The 19751-nt window shown below is 40.4% G+C and overlaps 1 protein-coding gene across 11 annotated transcripts; it reads left to right on the top strand.

Annotated features, from left to right (window-relative positions):
- Positions 1 to 5142: 5142 nt before the first annotated feature.
- ZNF684 (zinc finger protein 684) lies at positions 5143 to 19398 on the top strand. Of its 11 annotated transcripts, none has more exons than XM_074011016.1 (6): positions 5143 to 5287; positions 6662 to 6700; positions 13131 to 13257; positions 13929 to 14044; positions 14174 to 14269; positions 17795 to 19398. In XM_074011016.1, exons 5-6 carry the CDS (start codon positions 14233 to 14235, stop codon positions 18691 to 18693), a joined length of 936 nt encoding a protein of 311 aa, XP_073867117.1. In that variant the 5' UTR covers positions 5143 to 5287; positions 6662 to 6700; positions 13131 to 13257; positions 13929 to 14044; positions 14174 to 14232; the 3' UTR covers positions 18694 to 19398. The 11 variants fall into 11 exon arrangements, with proteins under 11 accessions (XP_073867117.1, XP_073867122.1, XP_073867124.1 ...); XM_074011021.1 differs by having other exon boundaries at positions 13926 to 14044; XM_074011023.1 differs by having other exon boundaries at positions 13038 to 13257.
- The last annotated feature ends 353 nt before the right edge of the window (positions 19399 to 19751 follow it).

Below are 19751 nucleotides of genomic sequence, written 5' to 3'. Positions count from 1 at the left end.
TGGTATTATATCAAACTAAAAAGCTTCTGCACAGCAAAGGAAACAATGGAATGAAAAGACAACCTGCAGAATGGGATAAAATATTTGCAAACTATTCATTCAACAAAGAATTCATATCCAGCGTATACAAGGAACTCAGATGTCTCAACAGCAAAAAAAATGAACAATGCAATTAAAAGTGGGAAAAAGATCTGGGTATTTCTCAAAAGAAGACACACAAATGACCAAAAAATATATGAAAAATGTTGGACATCACTTAATCAAGGGAAACGCAGATCAAAACTGCAATGAAGTATCATCTCACCTCAGGATAGCTATTATCAAAAAGAAAAAAATAAGAAATGCCCGTGAGGATGTGGACAAAACGGAACTCTTACACTGTTGGTGGGAATGCAAATTAGTACAGACACTGCGGAGAACACTATGGAGGTTCCTTTAAGAACTACAAATAGAATTATATGATCCAGCAATCTCACTGGGGCACTTATCCAAATAAAAGGAAATAAACATATCAAAGATATATCTGCATCCCCATATTTGTTGCATCACTATTCACAATAGCCAAGATATGGAATCAATCTAGGTGTCTAACAACGATGAATGGATGAAGAAAATGTGGCATATATGCACAATGGAATACTATTTAGCCAGAAAAAAAGAATAAAATCGGCCAGGCGCGGTAGCTCATGCCTGTAATCCCAGCACTTTGGGAGACTGAGGTGGGTGGATCACAAGGTCGAGATCGAGACCATTGAGACCAACATGGTGAAACCCTGTCTCTACTAAAAATACAAAAATTAGCTGGGCGTGGTGGCACACACCTGTAGTCCCAGCTACTCAGGAGGCTGAGGCCCGAGAATCGCTTGAACCTGTGAGGCGGAGGTTGCAGTGAGCCGAGATCACGCCACTGCACTCCAGCCTGGTGGCAGAGTGAGACGCCCTCTCAAAAAAATCAAATCGAATCGAATCAAATCCTGTCATTCTCAGCAACACTTATGTAACTGGGGGACATTATGTTATGTGAAATAAGCCAAGAAAAGAAGGTTAAACAATGCATGTTCTCACATGCAGAAGCTTTAAAACGTTGATCTTACAGAAGTAAAAAGGAGAAAAGAGGATACTAAAGGGTAGGAAGAATTTGGGGAATGAGGGAATAGGAAGATATTTGTTAAAGGATAGAAAATTAAAGCTAGATAGCAGGAATAAATTATCATGTTCTATACCACTGTAGGATGACTATAGTTAACAATAATATAGTTTCAGATAGCTAGAAGGAGGGTATTGAATATTCCCAACACAAAGAGATGATAAATATTTGAGATGATGTATGTGTTACACTGATTCAAATCCAGGCGGTCTATCTCTGCAGCCCACACTGTTAGCCACTAGTATGTCAGAAATTCAAAACTTCAAAGTCAATGTCTAACCAACCCAGGAGCAGTGAACACCACCAGATGCCTGATCAAGGTCTTGAAATACCATCTCCCATTAAAAAGAGCCAGGTTCCTTGGAGAAATGGCTGATTTAAGGTCTGGGTCAGGAAATGAACAAGAGAAACCTGAAGCACCTTGTCATATAGATAACAAGCTATTGAAGACTAATAGGATCATTCCAAAAGAAGACTCTCAAGAGCCAACTTAAAGAGGCTCCCAATGGCCAAAGATGTGACAATTTGAGTATCAGTAGGGATAACAACAGCAATAGATTGAAGCACATCAAACATGTTTATGAGTTCATAATGATGCTCAAAAATTGGTCATATTTAGAAGATAATTGGGAATTGTTAAATGGAAGACTGGTAAATAAATTCTTTTTTCCTGACATTCCTATGTGAACTGTATACCTGAATGACTACATAGTACATGATGTGAAGCTCCTCTTTATAGAAATAATCCAGCTGCTAAATGACAAAGGAATGATAGAGTGTCCCTTTTCTACAACCTCTAATGTTGTGGTGTGATCATAGCTGACTGCAGCCTCAAACTCTTGGCCTCAAGGAATCCTCCCTCTTCTTCAGCCTCCCAAAGTGCTGTGGTTACAGGCATGAGCCACTGTGCCCAGCATTTGTACTTAAATTTTTAAAACTCTAAAAGAAATTACATTTATGAGAAAATTGATAATTTGAGCAATGACTCAATGTTTGATGATGTTAAGAAAATGTTAATATTTTAGATGTGTTAATAATATGGTTTTTTTAAAGTCTTTATTTTTATTGATGAAATTATATGTTCTGGGATTTTGCTTCAAAATACTATGCAATGGTGTTGGGGATAGAGAGGAAACAGAATTGGCCCTGAGTTGATAATTATTGGAGTTGGGGGATGGATACAGGGAAGTTCATCACTATTCTTTCTACTATTGTGTAGTTTAGAATTACCATAATGAAATGTGTTTTGTAAAATTAAATGCCTAATTTTGGGGTTGCACAAAATACATACTGTTTCTAATAAAAATGTCTCACGTGTCCATGTGAAGAGATCACCAAACAGGCTTTGTGTGAGCAACATGGCTGTTTATTTCACCTGGGTGCAGGCGGGCTGAGTCCGAAAAGAGAGTCAGCAAAGGGTGGTGGGATTATCATTAGTTCTTACAGGTTTTGGGATAGGCGGTGGAGTTAAGAGCAATGTTTTGGGGGCAGGGGGCGGATCTCCCACAGTACATTCTCAAGGGTGGTGAGAATTACAAAGAACCTTCTTAAGGGTGGGGGAGACTATAAAGAACCTTCCTAAGGGTAGGGGAGAGTATAAAGTACATTGATCAGTTAGGTTGGGGCAGAAATAAATCACAATGGTGGAATGTCATCAGTTAAGGCTATTTTCACTTTTTCTGTGGATCTTCAGTTGCTTCAGGCCATCTGGATGTTTACGTGCAGGTCACTGGGGATATGATGGCTTAGCTTGGGCTCAGAGGCCTGACAAAAAATACAGAAGTAATTTGGTCCAAAATACTTTAGATATTAAGATGTAATAAATTTATTCCACTACCCATGTCTTTAATGTATGTCCTTTCTGTTGAGAGGAGACGAGAGGAGAGGACAGGAGAAGAGGGGGAGGGGAGGGGAAGGAAGACACACACACACACACACACATTGAGAGAGAGAGAGAGATGTGTTTATGGCATAGAAAATGCCAGTAAAGTCAATGGGTACTAATACCAAGCCGGCTCTTAATGGTGCCAGGCAATAGTACTACATTTCCTTAATCTACACACTTACTCATATTCATAAATAACACTTTATTGAATCTCAGATGCCATTGATTATAAGTTGTATTATTTTATGTACTAATAAAAAACAATGCTTCTGATTAAACTATGGAATGCCATCACTTGTAAGATAGCAATTTCACAGATGTTAAAATATGAAAAAACCATGTATCAAAATAATCATAATACAGTATTCATCTTTTCTGTCAAGCCTACAATACTTTCCCTCATCTTCATTTCAGCTTCCCATTTCACTGGGAAAATAGAAGCACTCAGAACAGGGTATCCTCTTTCTTCTACCACCATATTTGTCCACCTGTTTGCATCTGTACTTATAAACTCTGCCTCCCCTTCTATTTCAATGGAGATAAATTATCCATACTCTTACTTAGATTGATCCCTGTGATTGTGTACTGTATTCCATCCCTTCTCTCCTCAAGGACTTTCCTCCATGTAACTAGCCTGTCTATCCTGAATTGTGTATTTCCCACATCTACTGAATCTTTCATTTTATTAATTTATTTATTTGAGACAGAGTCTCGCTCTGTCGCCCAGGCTGGAGTGCAGTGGTGTGATCTTGGCTCACTGCAACCTCTGCGTCCCGGGTTCAAGCGATTCTCCCGCCTCAACCTCCCCAGTAGCTGGGATTACAGGCGTCTGCCACCATGCCTGGCTAATATTTTTATTTTTAGTAGAGATGGGTTTTCACCATGTTGGCCAAGCTGGTCTCTAACTCCTGACCTCAAGTGATCTGCCCACCTCAGTCTCCCAAAGTGCTGGGATTACAGGCGTGAGCCACTGCGCCCAGCCTAGATCCTTTTAATTAGTACATAAGCTTACTATAATTTCTTTATTTTATTTATTATTTTATTTTATATTTTTTGAGACAGAGACTAGCTCTCTCGCCCATGCTGCAGTCCAGTGGTGGGATCATGGCTCACTGCAGTCTCCACTATCTGGGCTCAAGCCATCCTCCCATCTCAGCCTCTCAAGTAGTTGGGTCTTCAGGCAGGTGCCATGCCAGGCTAATTTTTTATTTTTTGTAGAGATGAGGGTCTCACTATGTTGCCTAGGCAGTCTTGAACTCCTGGGCTCAAACAATCCTCCCACCTTGGCATCCTGAAGTGTTAGGATTACAGGCATAAGCCACCACACCCAGCCCCATCTTTAAAAAAAAAAAAAAATTAGAATATGTGGAAAAACGCAACAACAACAAAATATTACTGGATCCAAAATCCCTATCCCATGATAGCCTTATTTTTCTGCTCACCTTAAAAAAAAAACTTCTTACAAGTATTACCTGTATTTGCTTTCTCCATTTCCTCTCCTCCCAAACTTTCCTCCAACTCCTATCAAATTTTCCTCAGACTTTATCAAACTTCCACCACTGCCAAAATGGCGTTTCTACATCACTAGTGACCATTGCTACGGTGGTCCATTCTTAGTTCTCATTTTACTTGACCTATGAGCAACATTTGAGACAGTGGGTCACTCCCTTCTTCTTGAAACACTTCCTTCCCTTGGTTTTGCAGATCTAAACTCTCTTACTTTTCCATCTACTTCATCTACTTCATGGATTATTCCTTCTCAGTCTTACTTGTTGGATCCTCTTCACCTCTCTGACTTAACCTGGTGCATTGCTAGAAGAAACCCTACTGAGTTAGAGCAAATTTTTTTTAGCATACTGCTGATTTTACTTTCCAGTATTTAAAGATGCTGTGTATCCTTTTAAAAGAAAACGATTTAAAAAGCGCGGGTCTCAGGTTAGCAATACAGATACCAACTCAGAAACTCCGCACCACCTTCCAAGAAGCAGCAGCGTCTGACGCCTTCCGGAAACGAGCTCCACTGGCCTTATGGGAAATGTGGTCTCCGACAGATGGCCTATACCCGGGAGGAGCCCAGGAACTCTAGGTGGACAGTTACTTCCGCACACGCGCAGTAGGACGGTAGCCGGTATTCAATCTTCAAATCAGCGCCGCGAGAAGTGCTAGCGGTGGTTGCCCCACAGTCTGTGGACAACGCAGTGACTGATCCCAGGCTTGGAACCGGAGCTGCGAGCGAGGCAGTGAAAGGGTGGCAGGTATGGCTTTGCTGGACTCGGAGGACGTAAGAGAAAGGCGGGGACTGGCTTCTAGGTTTACCCTACCGGAGATAAAACTTTACAGTCTCCAAGTGCAGTGACTTCAGGTTTGGATATGTGGGTCCTGTTCAACTCGAGTAACTGAGAGAAAGCAAGAGTTAGGCTCCGACTGGCATTGGGTAGATGCCCAGGGATCTGGTGGAACTGGGAGAGGCTCAATTTGCATTCCCGCTCTTGTAGGTCAAGGTCACTGTGTAGGAGTCTGCTCATCTAACTGTACCTTTCCTGGTTTCAAAAACATAGTTGGCCCGACCGGAGCCTGCCACAATTTTAAGCCATTTCAAGGGATCCGGTGGAAACTGTAAGCCATTTCAAGGGATCCAGGAAGAAAGCATTCTTGAGAAGCTGCTGTGCATTCGAAGGGTATTCTCAGCAATCATTTGAAGTAAATGCTATTACCATTTTGCATGTGAATTAACTGAAGCTGAAAGGTGAAATTACTTGCCTGGACTCACACAGCTTAGTAAGTGGAAGAACTGAGATTCAAACTCAGATACATTTTCTCCAGATTTCATTCTTTTTTTCACAGTATAGCATTCCTGCATAAAACAGAGTTGGGTTTATTCTCCTGAAATATTTGAGCAATGAATGCTGAGTAAATTTCGATTTGTGGTCATTTTGTAGAGTCTCTTGGTGTATGTGCAGATCTTCCAGTGCAGACTGTGTAAATGAAGGTGGGAGTTCCCGGTTTGCCCATTGTACCCTTTCTAGAGCCCCAGCAGTCTAAGCTCATAGGAGATGGGAAGTTCCTACAGAGAGAAACATTTGGAGTTTAAACTGAAGGATCCAGCTAAAACAAACAAACAAAAAAAAAAACAACAAAAAAAAACTGTTCCTGGGTCCCTGAATCCAGCCTTCTCAAGAAAGCCCAACCTAATTTGCAATCTCTTATCCCAGCTTCAGAGTAGAAACCAGAGAATCACAGGAAGGAATAATTTTTAGACTTATGGAGCTTCAGAGGCCAAGCTTTTAAGTTAGTTTTTCAACTCATTCATTATTTCTTCAGGATAAATTTCTGGGAGAAAAAAAAAAAATAACCGTTTCAAGAGGAACCACTTGGTGTTAGATCAGTAGGACAGAAACATATAACATCCTTATCTAAGCTCCATATATTCCTAACAATCACAAGTAGAGATCTGTGTTCATGGAACATGGACTTTTCTGCCTTGCTAGAAATGTCTTTCTCCCACACTAGGTGGCATTTTCTGAGGCTGCAGTGTGGGTCCTTATGGTCTGATAGAGCGGAGTTCTACTTTGCATGCAGTCCTGGTGTCTCAGGTCTTTCTATTCTTTTCCCCATTTCTACTTTCATAGATTTCTGTGTAAGAGCTGCAGAAAATGATCAACTTCCAGGTAAGGTATCCATCTATTCATCCAGTTATTTAAATCTCTCAAAAGTCCATATGATAAAAAGGAAATGTATGGTCAGGAAAAATGTAAACTGAATAAAAGATCAAGTCTAAAAGGAAATTTAGAAGATTGGTAAGTTGATATCCAAGTCATAGGGTTTGCAGATGGTTGGAACAAATTTGAGCTGGAAATATGTACTCAGTCTTCCTGGAAATCATAGTAAATGGATAACCAGCCAGTTAAAAAGTATTGGCATTGTCTGTGAAGATAAAGCAAAATTATTCTCCTTATAACTAAAGTTTTTCCTGACACATTTCTTTGAAGAAAATATTTTCTAATGAGTTTTCATATAGATAACATTAGAAATAACATTCACAGCAGCAGCCTGCGATAAATACAGCATCAGGTTTCCTATGACTGTCTTAAGAGTATTCCCTAGAGTAAGAACATAGTGCCAAGCAGCACTAAATGAACTCAATTTATAAGTTCAGGTATGTAGCCTTTTTAATGCCCACCTGGATCCATAAGTAAATCTTATACCTTTTCCAGTCTCTAGTTATCTTGAGCATTTACTCTTCTACATGAATTTTAAGGTCATCAAAATAACAAATATTGTCAAGGTTCATAAAGCAGTATGTTAGGTATTCTTTTTTCTTTTTTTCTTTTTTTTTGAGACAGAGTTTGGCTCTGTTGCCCAGGCTGGAGTACAGTGGCATGATCTCAGCTCACTAAAGCCTCCACCTCCTAGGTTCAAGCAATTCTCCTGCCTCAGCCTCCCAAGTACCTTGGATTACAGGCATGTGCCACCATGCCCGGCTAATTTTTGTGTTTTTAGTAGAGACAGGGTTTCATCTTGTTGACCAGGCTGGTCTCGAACTCCTGACCTCAAGTGATCCTCCTGCCTTGGCCTTCCAAAGTGCTGGTGGGATTACAGGTGTAAACCACTGCGCCCAGCCAGATATTTTTATTATGATTGCATTAAACTTAATAGGTTAATTTGGAGAGAATTCATGACTTTTCAATGAGTCCTATTCAGGTTTTCTTACAACCTGACTTTCTTACAACCTGGCTCACTGGAACCTCCATCTCCTGAGTTCAAGTGATTCTCCTGCCTCAGCCTCCTGAGTAGCTGGGGTTATAGCTGGGGTTACAGGCGCCCGCCACCATGCCCGGCTAATTTTTGTATTTTTAGTAGAGACAGAGTTTCACCATGTTGGTCAGGCTGGTCTCGAACTCCTGACTTCAGGTGATCCACCCATCTCAGCCTCCCAAAGTGCTGGTATTATAGGCATGAGCCACCACACCTGGCCCTTTTATTATAATTTTACAGGTTTTATGAGTTTCTTATTGTAATTCTTGTACATTTCTTATATTTATTCTTACATATGGTTTTAGTTGCTATTGAGAATGGGGTAGGCCTTTTTTTCATTATCTCTTCTAGTTTGCTATTTTGGTAAATAGAAAAATATGGACTTCTCTTGGCTGGGCATGGTGGTTCATGCCTATATTCCCAGCACTTTGGGAGGCTAAGGTGGGAGGACTGCTTTGAGGCCAGGAGTTCCAGACCAGCCTAGTCAATATAGAAGACTCCATTTCTAGAAAAAAAAAATTAATTAGCAGGGCATAATGGCACACACCTGTGGTTCCAGCTACCAGGGAGGCTAGGGCAGGAGGATCAGTTGAGCCTAGAAGATCCAGGCTACAGCTAGCTATGATCACACCCCTGCACTCTAGCCTGGGTGACAGAGCGACACTCTGTCTCTGAAGAAAATAAAAAGATGGATTTCTCTACGTTGAATTTATATCCAACCAATATACAGAACTCTTGTTAGATCTAAGAGTTCTTTAGTTGATTCCTCTATTTCTTAGGTAGACAATCATACATTCCAAATGTAGTTTTGTCTCTTCTTGCCCAGTATTTATACCTTCCCCCATATTTTCCTTGTCTCATTGCAATGGCCAGGACTTCTAGTCACTGCAGTTTTGAATGAACAGCCATCCTGTGGTATCCATGGGAGACTGTTTCCAGAACTCCTGCAGATCCCCGAATCTGAACATACTGAAGTCCCACAGTACAGTTGGCCCTGTGGAACTCAAGGATAGGAAAAGTTGGCCATCCATATTCATGGGTTTTGCATGGCAAGAATACTGTATTTTTTTTTTATTATTATTATACTTTAAGTTCTAGGGTACATGTGCACAACGTGCAGGTTTGTTACATATGTATACCTGTGCCATGTTGGTGTGCTGCACCCATTAACTCGTCATTTACGTTAGGTATATCTCCTAATGCTCTCCCTCACCCCAGAATAACTGTATTTTTTTTTTAATCTGCATTTGGTTGTAGATGCAGAACCTGCCAACCAAGGGCCAACTGTATTCATTGCAAAAAAAAAATCTGAGTATAAGTGGACCCAGGCAGGTCAAACCTGTGTTGTTCAGGGGTTACCTGTAATTGCTAGCCAGAAGTCTTTTTTGTCCTAACTTTAATGGGGGTGCTCCCAGTGTTTCACCGTTTCCTCTTGTATTCTGGTAGATAGTTGTTTATTTTGTTTTTAATCAAGTTAAGGATTTTTAACTTGCGAAGATTATTTTAATAACTAGGAACTTTTGGCTTCATACCCTTTTTTTAAATAGCTGTCAATAATATAATATATCTTGCCACCCTTAATGTACCAGTTTAGATAATTTTTAGTGCATTTCCCAATGCTGAACTAGCTATGCATTCCTGGAATAAACCCTTCCTAGTGCTAACTTTTTCATAAAGGGTGAAATAGTGAATATTTTAGATTTGAAGGCCATACAGCCTCTGTGGCAACTACTCAACTCTGTCCTTGAAGCTGAAGTAAATGAATGGGTGTGACTACGTTTCAGTAACATTCTGTTTACAAAAACAGGAGGCCAGTCCATGGGTTACAGTTTCCTAATTCCTGCTGACAATGGTCTTAACTATCTCTTTTGTGGTAGATATGTAACTACTTGTCTTTAATTTCAGTGCTTTTAACATTTATCCATTAAACATGATTTTGGCATTATGGTTAGAAGGACGTATTTTATCACGTAAAACTATCCATGTGTTCCTATTTTATTATGCTTACATGTATCTGGCATGTAAACCTTACAGTCTCAGTAACATCTTATGGCACTTACGTTTACTTTATTGATTCTAATAGAGTGTAAGATTCCTGAGAGGAGTAATAATTTTATTTCTTTTGATATCTCCAGTATAGGGTTGGTGGAGCCTCATTAAATATTTTATGAGTGAACAAATAAGAATATATAAGTGATATTTTTAAATAGCTTTATTGAAATATAATTATCATACCACAAAAGTGACCTGATTAAAGTATATACAGTCAGCCACGTGCAGTGGTTCATGCCTATAATCCCATCACTTTGGGAGGCCAAGGCGGGTGGATCACTTGGGGTCAGGAGTTAGAGACTAGCCTGGCCAACATGGTGAAACTCCCATCTCTACCGAAAGTACAAAAAAAATTAGCCAAGTGTGGTGCTGCACGCCTGTAGTCCCAGCTACTCGGGAGTCTGAGGCATGAGAATCGCTTGAACCTGAGAGGCAGAGGCTACAGTGAGTGAGCAGAGATCACACTACTGCACTCCAGCCTGGGCAACAGAGCAAGATTCTGTCTCAAAAAAAAAAATAACAATTGTATACAATTCAGTGGTTTTTTTAGTGTATTCACAGAGTTGTACAGATGTCACCACTATCTAGTTTCAGAACATTTTCATCACCCCAAAAGCAACTCCATACCCTAATTAGCAGTCACTACTCATTCCTCCCTTTCCCTAGCACTAATCGACTTTCTGTTTCTATGGCTTTTCTCTTCTGAACATTTCATACAAATGGAACCATGAAATATGTAATCTTTCATGACTGGCTTCTTACACCCAATACAATAGTTTCCTCTTTTTCTTTTTTATTTATTTAGTTTTTTGAGGCAGGGTCTCACTCTGTTGTAGCTTCAACCTGCCAGCCTCAAACAGTTGTCCCACCTCAGTCTCTCAGATAGCTGGGACTATAGGTCCATATGCCACCATACCCAGCTAATTTTTTATTTTCGTAGAGACTGAGTCTTGCTATGTTGCCCAGGCTGGTCTCAAACTCCTGGGCTCAAGTGATCTGCCCACCTTAGCCTCCCAAAGTGCTGGGATTACAGGTGGGCAGCATGGCACCCAGCCCCATACAGTATTTTCAAGGTTCATCCATGTTGTAGATGTACCAGTGCTTGATTCCTTTTTTATTGCCAAATAATATTCCATCATATGGATATACCACATGTTCTTTATCCATTTATCAGTTCATGGACACCAGATTATTCCACTTTTTTGACTATGAATAACTTTACTATGAACATTTGTCTGTGGGCTTTTGTGTGGACAAATGTCTTGAATTCTCGCGGGTATATACCTAGGAGGGGATTGCTGGGTTATATGGTTACTCTGTTTAACACTTGGAGGAGGCTGAGTGCAGTGGCTCTTGCCTGTAATCCCAGCACTTTGGGAGACTGAGGTGGGTGGATCACTTGAGGTCAGAAGTTCAAGAGCAGCCTGGTCAATGTGGTAGAACCCCGTTTTTACTAAAAATACAAAAATCAGTGATGTATGCCTATAATCCCAGTTACTCAGGAGGCTGAGGCAGGAGAATTACTTGAACCCAGGAGGCGCCACTGCACTCCAGCCTGAGCGACAGAGTGAGACTCCATCTCAAAAAAAAAAAAAAAACACTTGGAGGAACTGCTAAACTGTTGTAGTTACTACACAGGCTGGGTATGGTAGCTCATGCCTGTAATTCCAGCACTTTGGGAGGCTGAAGCAGGAGGATCACTTCAAGCCAGGAGTACAAGAGCAGTCTGGGCAATGTAGTGAGACCCCCTCTCTAAATTTTTTTTTTTGAGATGGGGTCTCACTCTGTTGCCCAGGCTGGAGTGCAGTGGCACAACCTTGGCTCACTGCAACCTCTGCCTCTTAGGTCAAGCGATTCTCCTGCCTCATCCTCCTGAGTAGCTGAGACTACATGCACATGCCACCATACCTGGCTACTTTTTTGTATTTTTAGTAGAGACGGGGTTTCACCGTGTTAGCCAGGATAGTCTTGATCTCCTGACTTCATGATCCACCTGCCTCGGCCTCCCAAAGTATTGGGATTACAGGCATGAGCCACCGCACTTGGCCCCCAAAAATATTTTTTTAATTGCCTGGGTGTGGTGGCACATGCCTGTAGTCCCAGTTACTTCAGAGGCTGAGGTAGAAGGATCACTTGAGTCCAGGAGTTGGGTGCTGCAGTGACCCCTGATTACACCACTCCACTCCACTCCAAGCTGGGTGACAGAGCAAGACCCTATATCAAATAAAAGAAAAGAAAAAAGAAAAAACGTAGTTGCTGTACCATTTTGCAATCCCAGTGTACAAGAGTTGAGTAATGTACAAGAGTTTCGGTTTCTCCACATCCTTGCCACCACAGGTCATTGTCTGCCTTTGATTTTAACTGTCCTCATAGAAGTGAAGTGCTATCTCATTATGGTTTTGGTTTGCATTTCACTAATGATTAATCACTAATGATGTTGAGCATCTTTTTTCTTTTTATTTTTTTTTCTTTCTTGCTTCAGTTTCAGACCCTAATGTTAAGCATCTTTTCATGGGCTTATTTACTATACACATACCAACACAGATACATACATACATATATCTATATCTATCTATAGATAGATAGATAGATCTTTGGAGAGATGTCTCTTTAAATCCTTTGCCCATTTTTAAATTGTGTTGTCTTTTTATTGTTGTTTTTTTCTCCCCTCCCCCATTGTTGAATTTTAAGAGTTATTTATATATTCTAGATACAAGCCTCTTATCACATACATGATTTGCGAATATTTTCTCCCATTCTGTGGATTTTCTTTTCACATTCTTGGCAGTGTCCTATGGAGCACAGAAGTTTTCATTTTGATGAATTCCTATTTATTTTTATTGTCACTTCCACTTTTTCTGTCATATTTCACAAACCACTGCCTAATCCAAGGTCACAAAAAACTTTTTTTCTATTTTCTTCTAACTGTTTGATAGCTTTGTTTCTTTCTTTTAGCTTTCTGGTCCATTTTAGTTCATTTTCTTATATGATGTGAAATGGGTGGGGAGTCCAGTGTCATACTTTTGCATGTGGATGTCTAGTGGTCTCAGTACCAGTTGTTGAAAAGACTTTTCTTTCCCCTGTTGAACTGTTCTGGCACCAGTTGGATATGTTTAATAAGATTTTTGTTACTATCACAAAGCATATTTCTGAATCAAGCATGTAATCATTATATCTCATTTTCTACAAACTCAACAGTGAACATGATATGATATTAAGGAGCTGCCCTGATTCTCTTGCAAGTTCGCTAATGATGCACACTTTAGTTTGAAGATGAATGTGCTGTTACAGGAATCAGTGACATTCCAGGATGTGGCTGTGGATTTCACCGCAGAGGAGTGGCAGCTGCTTGATTGTACTGAGAGAACCTTGTATTGGGATGTGATGTTGGAGAACTATAGAAACCTCATCTCAGTGGGTAAGGACAATAAGTGATAACTTTTCAGTGTAACTTAGTATATACTAATAGTGCTCATCTTTTAAGATGTGTGAACGCTTGCCAATTGTGATGGCTCATACTTATAATCCCAGCACTTTGGGAGGCAGGAGAATTGCTTGAGCCCAGGATTTCAAGACCAGCCTGAGCAACATTGTGAGACTGTCTCAACAAAATTTAGCTAGGTGTGGTGGCATGTGCCTGTCGTCCCAGCTACTTGGGAGGCTGAGGTGGAAGGATGGCTTGAGCCTAGGCGTACCACTGCATTCCAGCCTGGGTGACAGACTGAGACCCTATCTCAAAAAAAAAGACTTATGAAAGCTGTGAGCATTCTCAGGCATTAATCAGCTGGGCCCTAAATTTTAGTTGTCAAAGATTCTGAGTCCCCTTTGAGCTTCACATAGTCTGCTTATGCTTCTACTTCCCAGATGGAGGAGAAGGTCTGTTCTGGTTTTTGTTGTTGTTGTTGTTTTGTTTTTTTGTTTGAGACGCAGTCTCGCTCTGTCACCCAGACTGGAGTGCAGTGGCAGGATCTCGGCTCACTGCAAGCTCCACCTCCCAGGTTCATGCTATTCTCCTGCCTCAGCCTCCCGAGTAGCTAAGACTACGGGCGCCTGCCACCACACCCAGCTAATTTTTTGTATTTTTAGTAGAGACGGGATTTCACTGTGTTAGCCAGGATGGTCTCGATCTCCTGACCTCATGATCCACCCGCCTTGGCCTCCCAAAGTGCTGGGATTACAGGCGTGAGCCACCGCACCCGGCTCAGGTCTGTTCTGTTTTAAAGCCTGCTTGTTATCCTTTAAAAACCCTGAGACTCAAGGAGGCAACCTGAGTTGTGAGCTGGTTGTTTGCCTAGCACTTTGTCCCCACTTCTATGTTACTTTCCCACCAACAGGATGTCCAATTAACAAAACAAAAGTGATCCTCAAGGTAGAGCAAGGACAAGAGCCATGGATGGTGGAAGGAGTGAACCTACATCAGAGCTCTCCAGGTGAGTGAGAGAAATTCAGATGGGGGTGTGTGAAGTTGAGATCCCTGTTGGTGAGTGAGGGACAGGCACCTCTGAAATTTTTCTTAGAAGCACCTCTTAAAAGCCACACACCTTTAACGTAACATCATCAGTCAGCTCCCCAAAAGCTGCCTTCACCCTCCTTTCCGCACACGTGCCCTTTCTCATTGCTCAGCTGTTGTATGGAGCGTCCCTCTCCTCTCTCCTCTGGCTTCTCACACAGCCTGTTTCATCTAGGTCCTCGCTTTGTTTCTGTTCTCTTAATTTCTAAAACCCTCATTCTTCTTCCCTTCTCAACATAGATCTTTTTCTATATACTTAGTCCTTATAATGAAATTAAATTATCTGAATTTGAGGTGTTACTCTACCAATTACTGTCTAATCTTTTTTTTTTTTTTTTTTTTTTTTTGAGATGCAGTCTCACTCTGTCACCCAAGCTGGAGGGCAGTGGTGCGATTTCAGCTTACTGCAAGCTCTGCCTCCCGGGTTCACACCATTCTGCCTCAGCCTCCTGCGTAGCTGGGACTACAGGTGCCCGCCATCACGCCCAGCTAATTTTTTGTATTTTTAGTAGAGACAGGGTTTTACTGTGTTAGCCAGGATGGTCTCGATCTCCTGACCTCGTGATCCACCCGCCTCGGCCTCCCAAAGTGCTGGGATTACAGGCGTGAGCCACCGCGCCCGGCCTATATACAGTTTTCTTCTCGGCATTAATCCTGATTCTGGTCTGCTCCTAAAACCAGCATTTTATTAAGTCTGAATTCAGCTTTTCCTCTTTCATTGTAACTCCTGTCTAAATTAATCTTTACTTTCTTTGAACTCCCAAGCCAATTCTATTATGACTCTGTCATGAAAAATTTATATATACTGTCATGGATATATATTTTTTTAATCATTGTGGCTTTTAAGGCTTTTTTTTGTTTGTTTTTTTTGTTTTGTTTTGTTTTGTTTGTTTGTTTGTTTTATGATAGTGCCTGAAGAGAATGATCTGTTTTATGCTGAGCATATCATGGTATACAATTAACATTTTATTAGTCCATTGTTATAGAGCCAGACATTGTGGGGGATGTTTCTTTTCTTATTTTTCTTTTTCTTTTCTTTCTTCAGTATCCCTGTCATAGCAATGTGGGGGATGTTTCTTATTCTTCCATTCAACTAGGCTTTTAAAAACGTTTCCTGAAAAGGTTCAAAGGAAACAAAAATCTCATTACCATTTTCTAACTTATGAAAGGTATTTGGAACAGCAAAACATGTTCATATTAAAATATTTTCCCTAGTGGTTAGGAAAACAATATATAAATAGAAAATAAAAGTTTGGGGTTTTTTTGTTGGTTGTTTGTTGTTTTTTGAGACGGAGTCTCACTCTGTCACCAGGCTGCAGTGCAGTGGTGCAATCTCAGCTCGGATTCAAGTGATTCTCCTGCCTCAGCCTCCTGAGTAGCTGGAACTACAGGCGCCTACCACCATGCCTAGCTAATTTTTGTATTTTTAGTAGAGACGTAGAGACACGGTTTTACCATGTTGGCCAGGATGGTCTTCATCTCTTGACCTCATGATCCACCTGCCTCAGCCTCCCAAAGTGCTGGAATTACAGGTGTGAGCCACTGTGCCCGGCCCAAAAATAAAGTATCTTAAAATTCAACAAGCAAGTATGAAACATTTCTTCAGTGCACATTAACATTGCAGTTTTGTTCTAATTAACTGTCAAAATGAATGGTACAGACAGCAGCAGTGACTATCTTAGAAATTCATAGAAAATGGAGCTTAAAGTTTAAAGTATGCAAAATTTGGAGAAGTCTTTTTTTGAGGTTATGGAACAGTGGTTCCTCCCTAAAGAATATCTAAGCTCTAGATAGGATGAGAGGAGATAAAGGAGGGCAAATTAAGGTGGAGAACGAACATGAGCAAGAGATTGAATTTAGGAATCTAGAGTCCGTGGAGTAGAAGGTATTTGTTGAGGACTAGTGGAACGCATGTTCCCATGAGTGAATTCATATCTTGCATAATTTTGTTTGCCAGGCTGATGTTGAATTTTTCAGTGGATTATTGTCGGTAGAGGTAATGCAGGATGCTGCTTCCCATCTGTTGAAATAGAGCAGAAAGAAGAAAGGAACAAAATCCCGAGTCAGAACCACTCTATAAAGAAATGTGTACTGATGGCTGTAGCCTACCACTCAGTCTAGCTCCGCACAGAATAAGACACAGAGAAAGAGGCTCGGAGTATTGTACTAACACTCCACATGGAGGGAAACTTAAGCGTGGGGAATTATAGACCCCCTCTCCCCAATTTTTTTTTAATGGGAACAGATTTGGGATTTATAGTGTTTTGAGGATAGTGAAAAAATGCGAATTCAGGAGCAAAGCAGCTTGCTGAAGAATGGTTTGTTAGATTGAAAGAGGATGTAAAAAGAGTATTTGTCAAACAGAAGTATGACAGGTAGTTGTCATATATAGAAACTCAGCCAGAATAAAAAAAATAGCAAATAGAATCTGTTTGCTATTATTATCCCAAGCTAAGGATGACTTATTCTTGGATGACTTGCTGGACATTTGTGTTCCTGGGCTTACAAGTACAGGTACAAATGAATTCTAGCTCTCAGTAGAGCTGGAGCCATGACTACAGACATGCTTCTGCTGTGGTTTGCTTGGGGTTAGAGGACTGGAGATTTGAGAATGTTTCTAAAGGAAACTGATATTGTGCAGAGTGATTAAGAGGAAAAAGACATAAGTGAGAGAAATAGGGAATTATCCTACCAAGATGATCTAGAAATTAATTATGTAGTGATTTATATAACTGCCTGTTACCACCTCCTCCAAACCTAGTCTGTTCTCTGATATTTTCTCTTAACCCCTTTGCCTTTGTCTCCTTTTTTTTTTTTTTTTTTTGGAGATGGAGTCTCGCTCTGTTGCCAGGCTAGAGTACAATGGCGCGATCTCGGATCACTGTAACCTCCGCCTCCCAGGTTCAAGCGATTCTCCTGCCATAGCCTCCTGAGTAGCTGGGACTACAGGCGTGTGCCACCATGCCCAGCTAATTTTTGCATTTTTAGTAGAGACAGGGTTTCACCATGTTGGCCAGGATGGTCTTGATCTCTTCACCTCATGATCCGCCCACCTCAGCCTCCTAAAGTGCTGGGATTACAGGCGTGAGCCACCATGCCCCGCCTATCTCCTGTGTGTTTGGCTGTCCTGTCCATTAATCAGATCGCCACAGTGGGCCCTCTTCATTTTATGAGCTAACCCTGTACCCTTGTTCAGCAGCCTTTTGACTGACTTTGTACCCTCACTCTACCTTGTGCCTATTTTACTGTCTTTCCACAGGTCACAAGTTAAGGCATCTGTTCCCATTCCCTCTTCAGCAGTTTTATTCTTAAAGCTCAGGAGGAGTGAGACAAATAGAAGATTGCTTTCAGAATGAGATACTATATTTGAAACGATAGATGTTTTTCTCTATAACATGTTGGTGGGAAAAAGTAACTAGGAATGTTTTATTGTACTCCTTTGTAGAATCTGACTGCCTACTTGTTGATGAACCAAGGAAGCATCGGGAAAGCAAAGACAATTTTTTGAAGTCAGTTTTGCTCACGTTCAATAAAATTCTGACTATGGAGAGAATCCACCATTATAATATGAGCACAAGTCTTAATCCAATGAGAAAAAAATCATGTAAATCATTTGAGAAGCGTTTGCCACCTCATTTAGACTTACTGAATTACAATAGAAGTTATACTGGAGAAAACGCTTATGAATGCAGGGAATGCGGCAAAGCCTTCAAAAAGAAGTTTCATTTCATTAGACATGAAAAAAATCATACAAGGAAAAAACCTTTTGAATGCAGTGACTGTGGAAAAGCCTATAGCAGGAAGGCACACCTTGTAACTCATCAGAAAATTCATAATGGAGAGAGACCCTTTGTGTGCAATGATTGTGGGAAGGCGTTTATGCATAAAGCCCAACTCGTAGTCCACCAGAGACTTCACACTGGAGAGAAGCCTTATGAGTGCAGTCAATGTGGGAAAACATTCACTTGGAACTCCTCATTTAATCAACATGTGAAATCTCATACACTTGAGAAGTCGTTTGAATGTAAGGAATGTGGGAAAACCTTCAGGTATAGTTCATCCCTTTATAAACATTCCAGATTTCATACAGGAGAGAAACCCTACCAATGTATCATATGTGGCAAAGCTTTTGGCAACACATCTGTGCTTGTTACACACCAAAGAATTCATACAGGAGAGAAGCCTTACGGATGTATTGAATGTGGCAAAGCCTTCATCAAGAAGTCTCATCTCCTCAGACATCAGATAACTCATACAGGAGAGAAGCCCTATGAATGTAACAGATGTGGGAAAGCATTTTCCCAGAAATCAAATCTTATTGTACATCAGAAAATTCATACATAGTATTCACTTTATGAATATGAGGCCTTATTAAATATTTGCTAAATCTTATTAAATACTAAAAAATTCATGATGATAAGTCTGCAGTTTAAATGAATTTGGAAGAGTAGATTCCCATAAAAATCAATCAATGCCAATCATGTTCTGGAAGTGATAATAAACTTTTTACAGAAAATATGACAGAAAACAACTATAAATAATAGAGCATAAAGCTTGGAAAGTAAGCATAACTTAAATAATCAAAGAACCAATGGAAACTACATTTGCCATTCCTGACTTTTAATTTTTATAATAAAATAAATATGCAAGTGTGAGTATAAAATATATACTTATACATTATATTAAATTATGCCTATTAAGAGTTTCTGCAGTAAATAACATTTTTTCTTCCAGTCTTAACATGTATAATTAATCAAGTGAGAAAATGTGGTTTAATATGTCAGGTGAATTTCAGTGATATTTTCATCCATTTGCTGGCACTTTTAATGGGCATGACAGTGTTACTGAATCTGAGTCTCCTTTAATTATACAACTGAAGACTTCTTATTAAAATTCATATAAAGATGTTTTCCTATGTATGTAAATACCAGAACAAAAAATTTAACAAGACACTAATTGAGGAGAGAAAGGTACTTGTATTCTGTATTACAATAAGTATTCAGTTGAGGAAAATAATTAAATATGTAAATAAATAATTTGCACTTCAAATATTCCTGTTCTTTTTATTTTTCATTGGTATAACTACGTAAGCTGTAAGGATAGCTTAAGTGGTTTTTTTTTTTTGCTTTTTTTTTTTTTTTGACAGAGTCTCGCTCTATCCCCCAGGCTGGAGTGCAGTGGCGTGATCTCAGCTCACTGCAACCTCCACCTCCTGGGTTCAAGCTGTTCTTCTGCTTCAGCCTCCCAACTGGCTGGCACTACAGGTGTGTGCCACCACACCTGGCTAATTTTTGTATTTTTAGTAGAGACGGGGTTTTGCCATGTTGGCCAGGATGGTCTCGAACTCCTGACCTCATAATTTGCCCACCTTGGCCTCCCAGAGTGCTGGGATTACAGGCATG

Source organism: Macaca fascicularis, chromosome 1 (assembly GCF_037993035.2).
Source record: "Macaca fascicularis isolate 582-1 chromosome 1, T2T-MFA8v1.1".
Lineage (NCBI taxonomy): Eukaryota > Metazoa > Chordata > Mammalia > Primates > Cercopithecidae > Macaca > Macaca fascicularis.
This window is presented reverse-complemented; position numbering and strand designations above follow the sequence as displayed.

Coding starts and splice junctions, on each gene's coding strand:
- ZNF684 (XM_045373531.2), top strand. CDS start 13,113: ATGAATGTGCTGTTACAGGAATCAGTGACATTCCAGGATGTGGCTGTG. Junction 13,258..14,173: donor TAGAAACCTCATCTCAGTGG/GTAAGGACAATA, acceptor TCCCACCAACAG/GATGTCCAATTAACAAAACA. Junction 14,270..17,794: donor CCTACATCAGAGCTCTCCAG/GTGAGTGAGAGA, acceptor ACTCCTTTGTAG/AATCTGACTGCCTACTTGTT.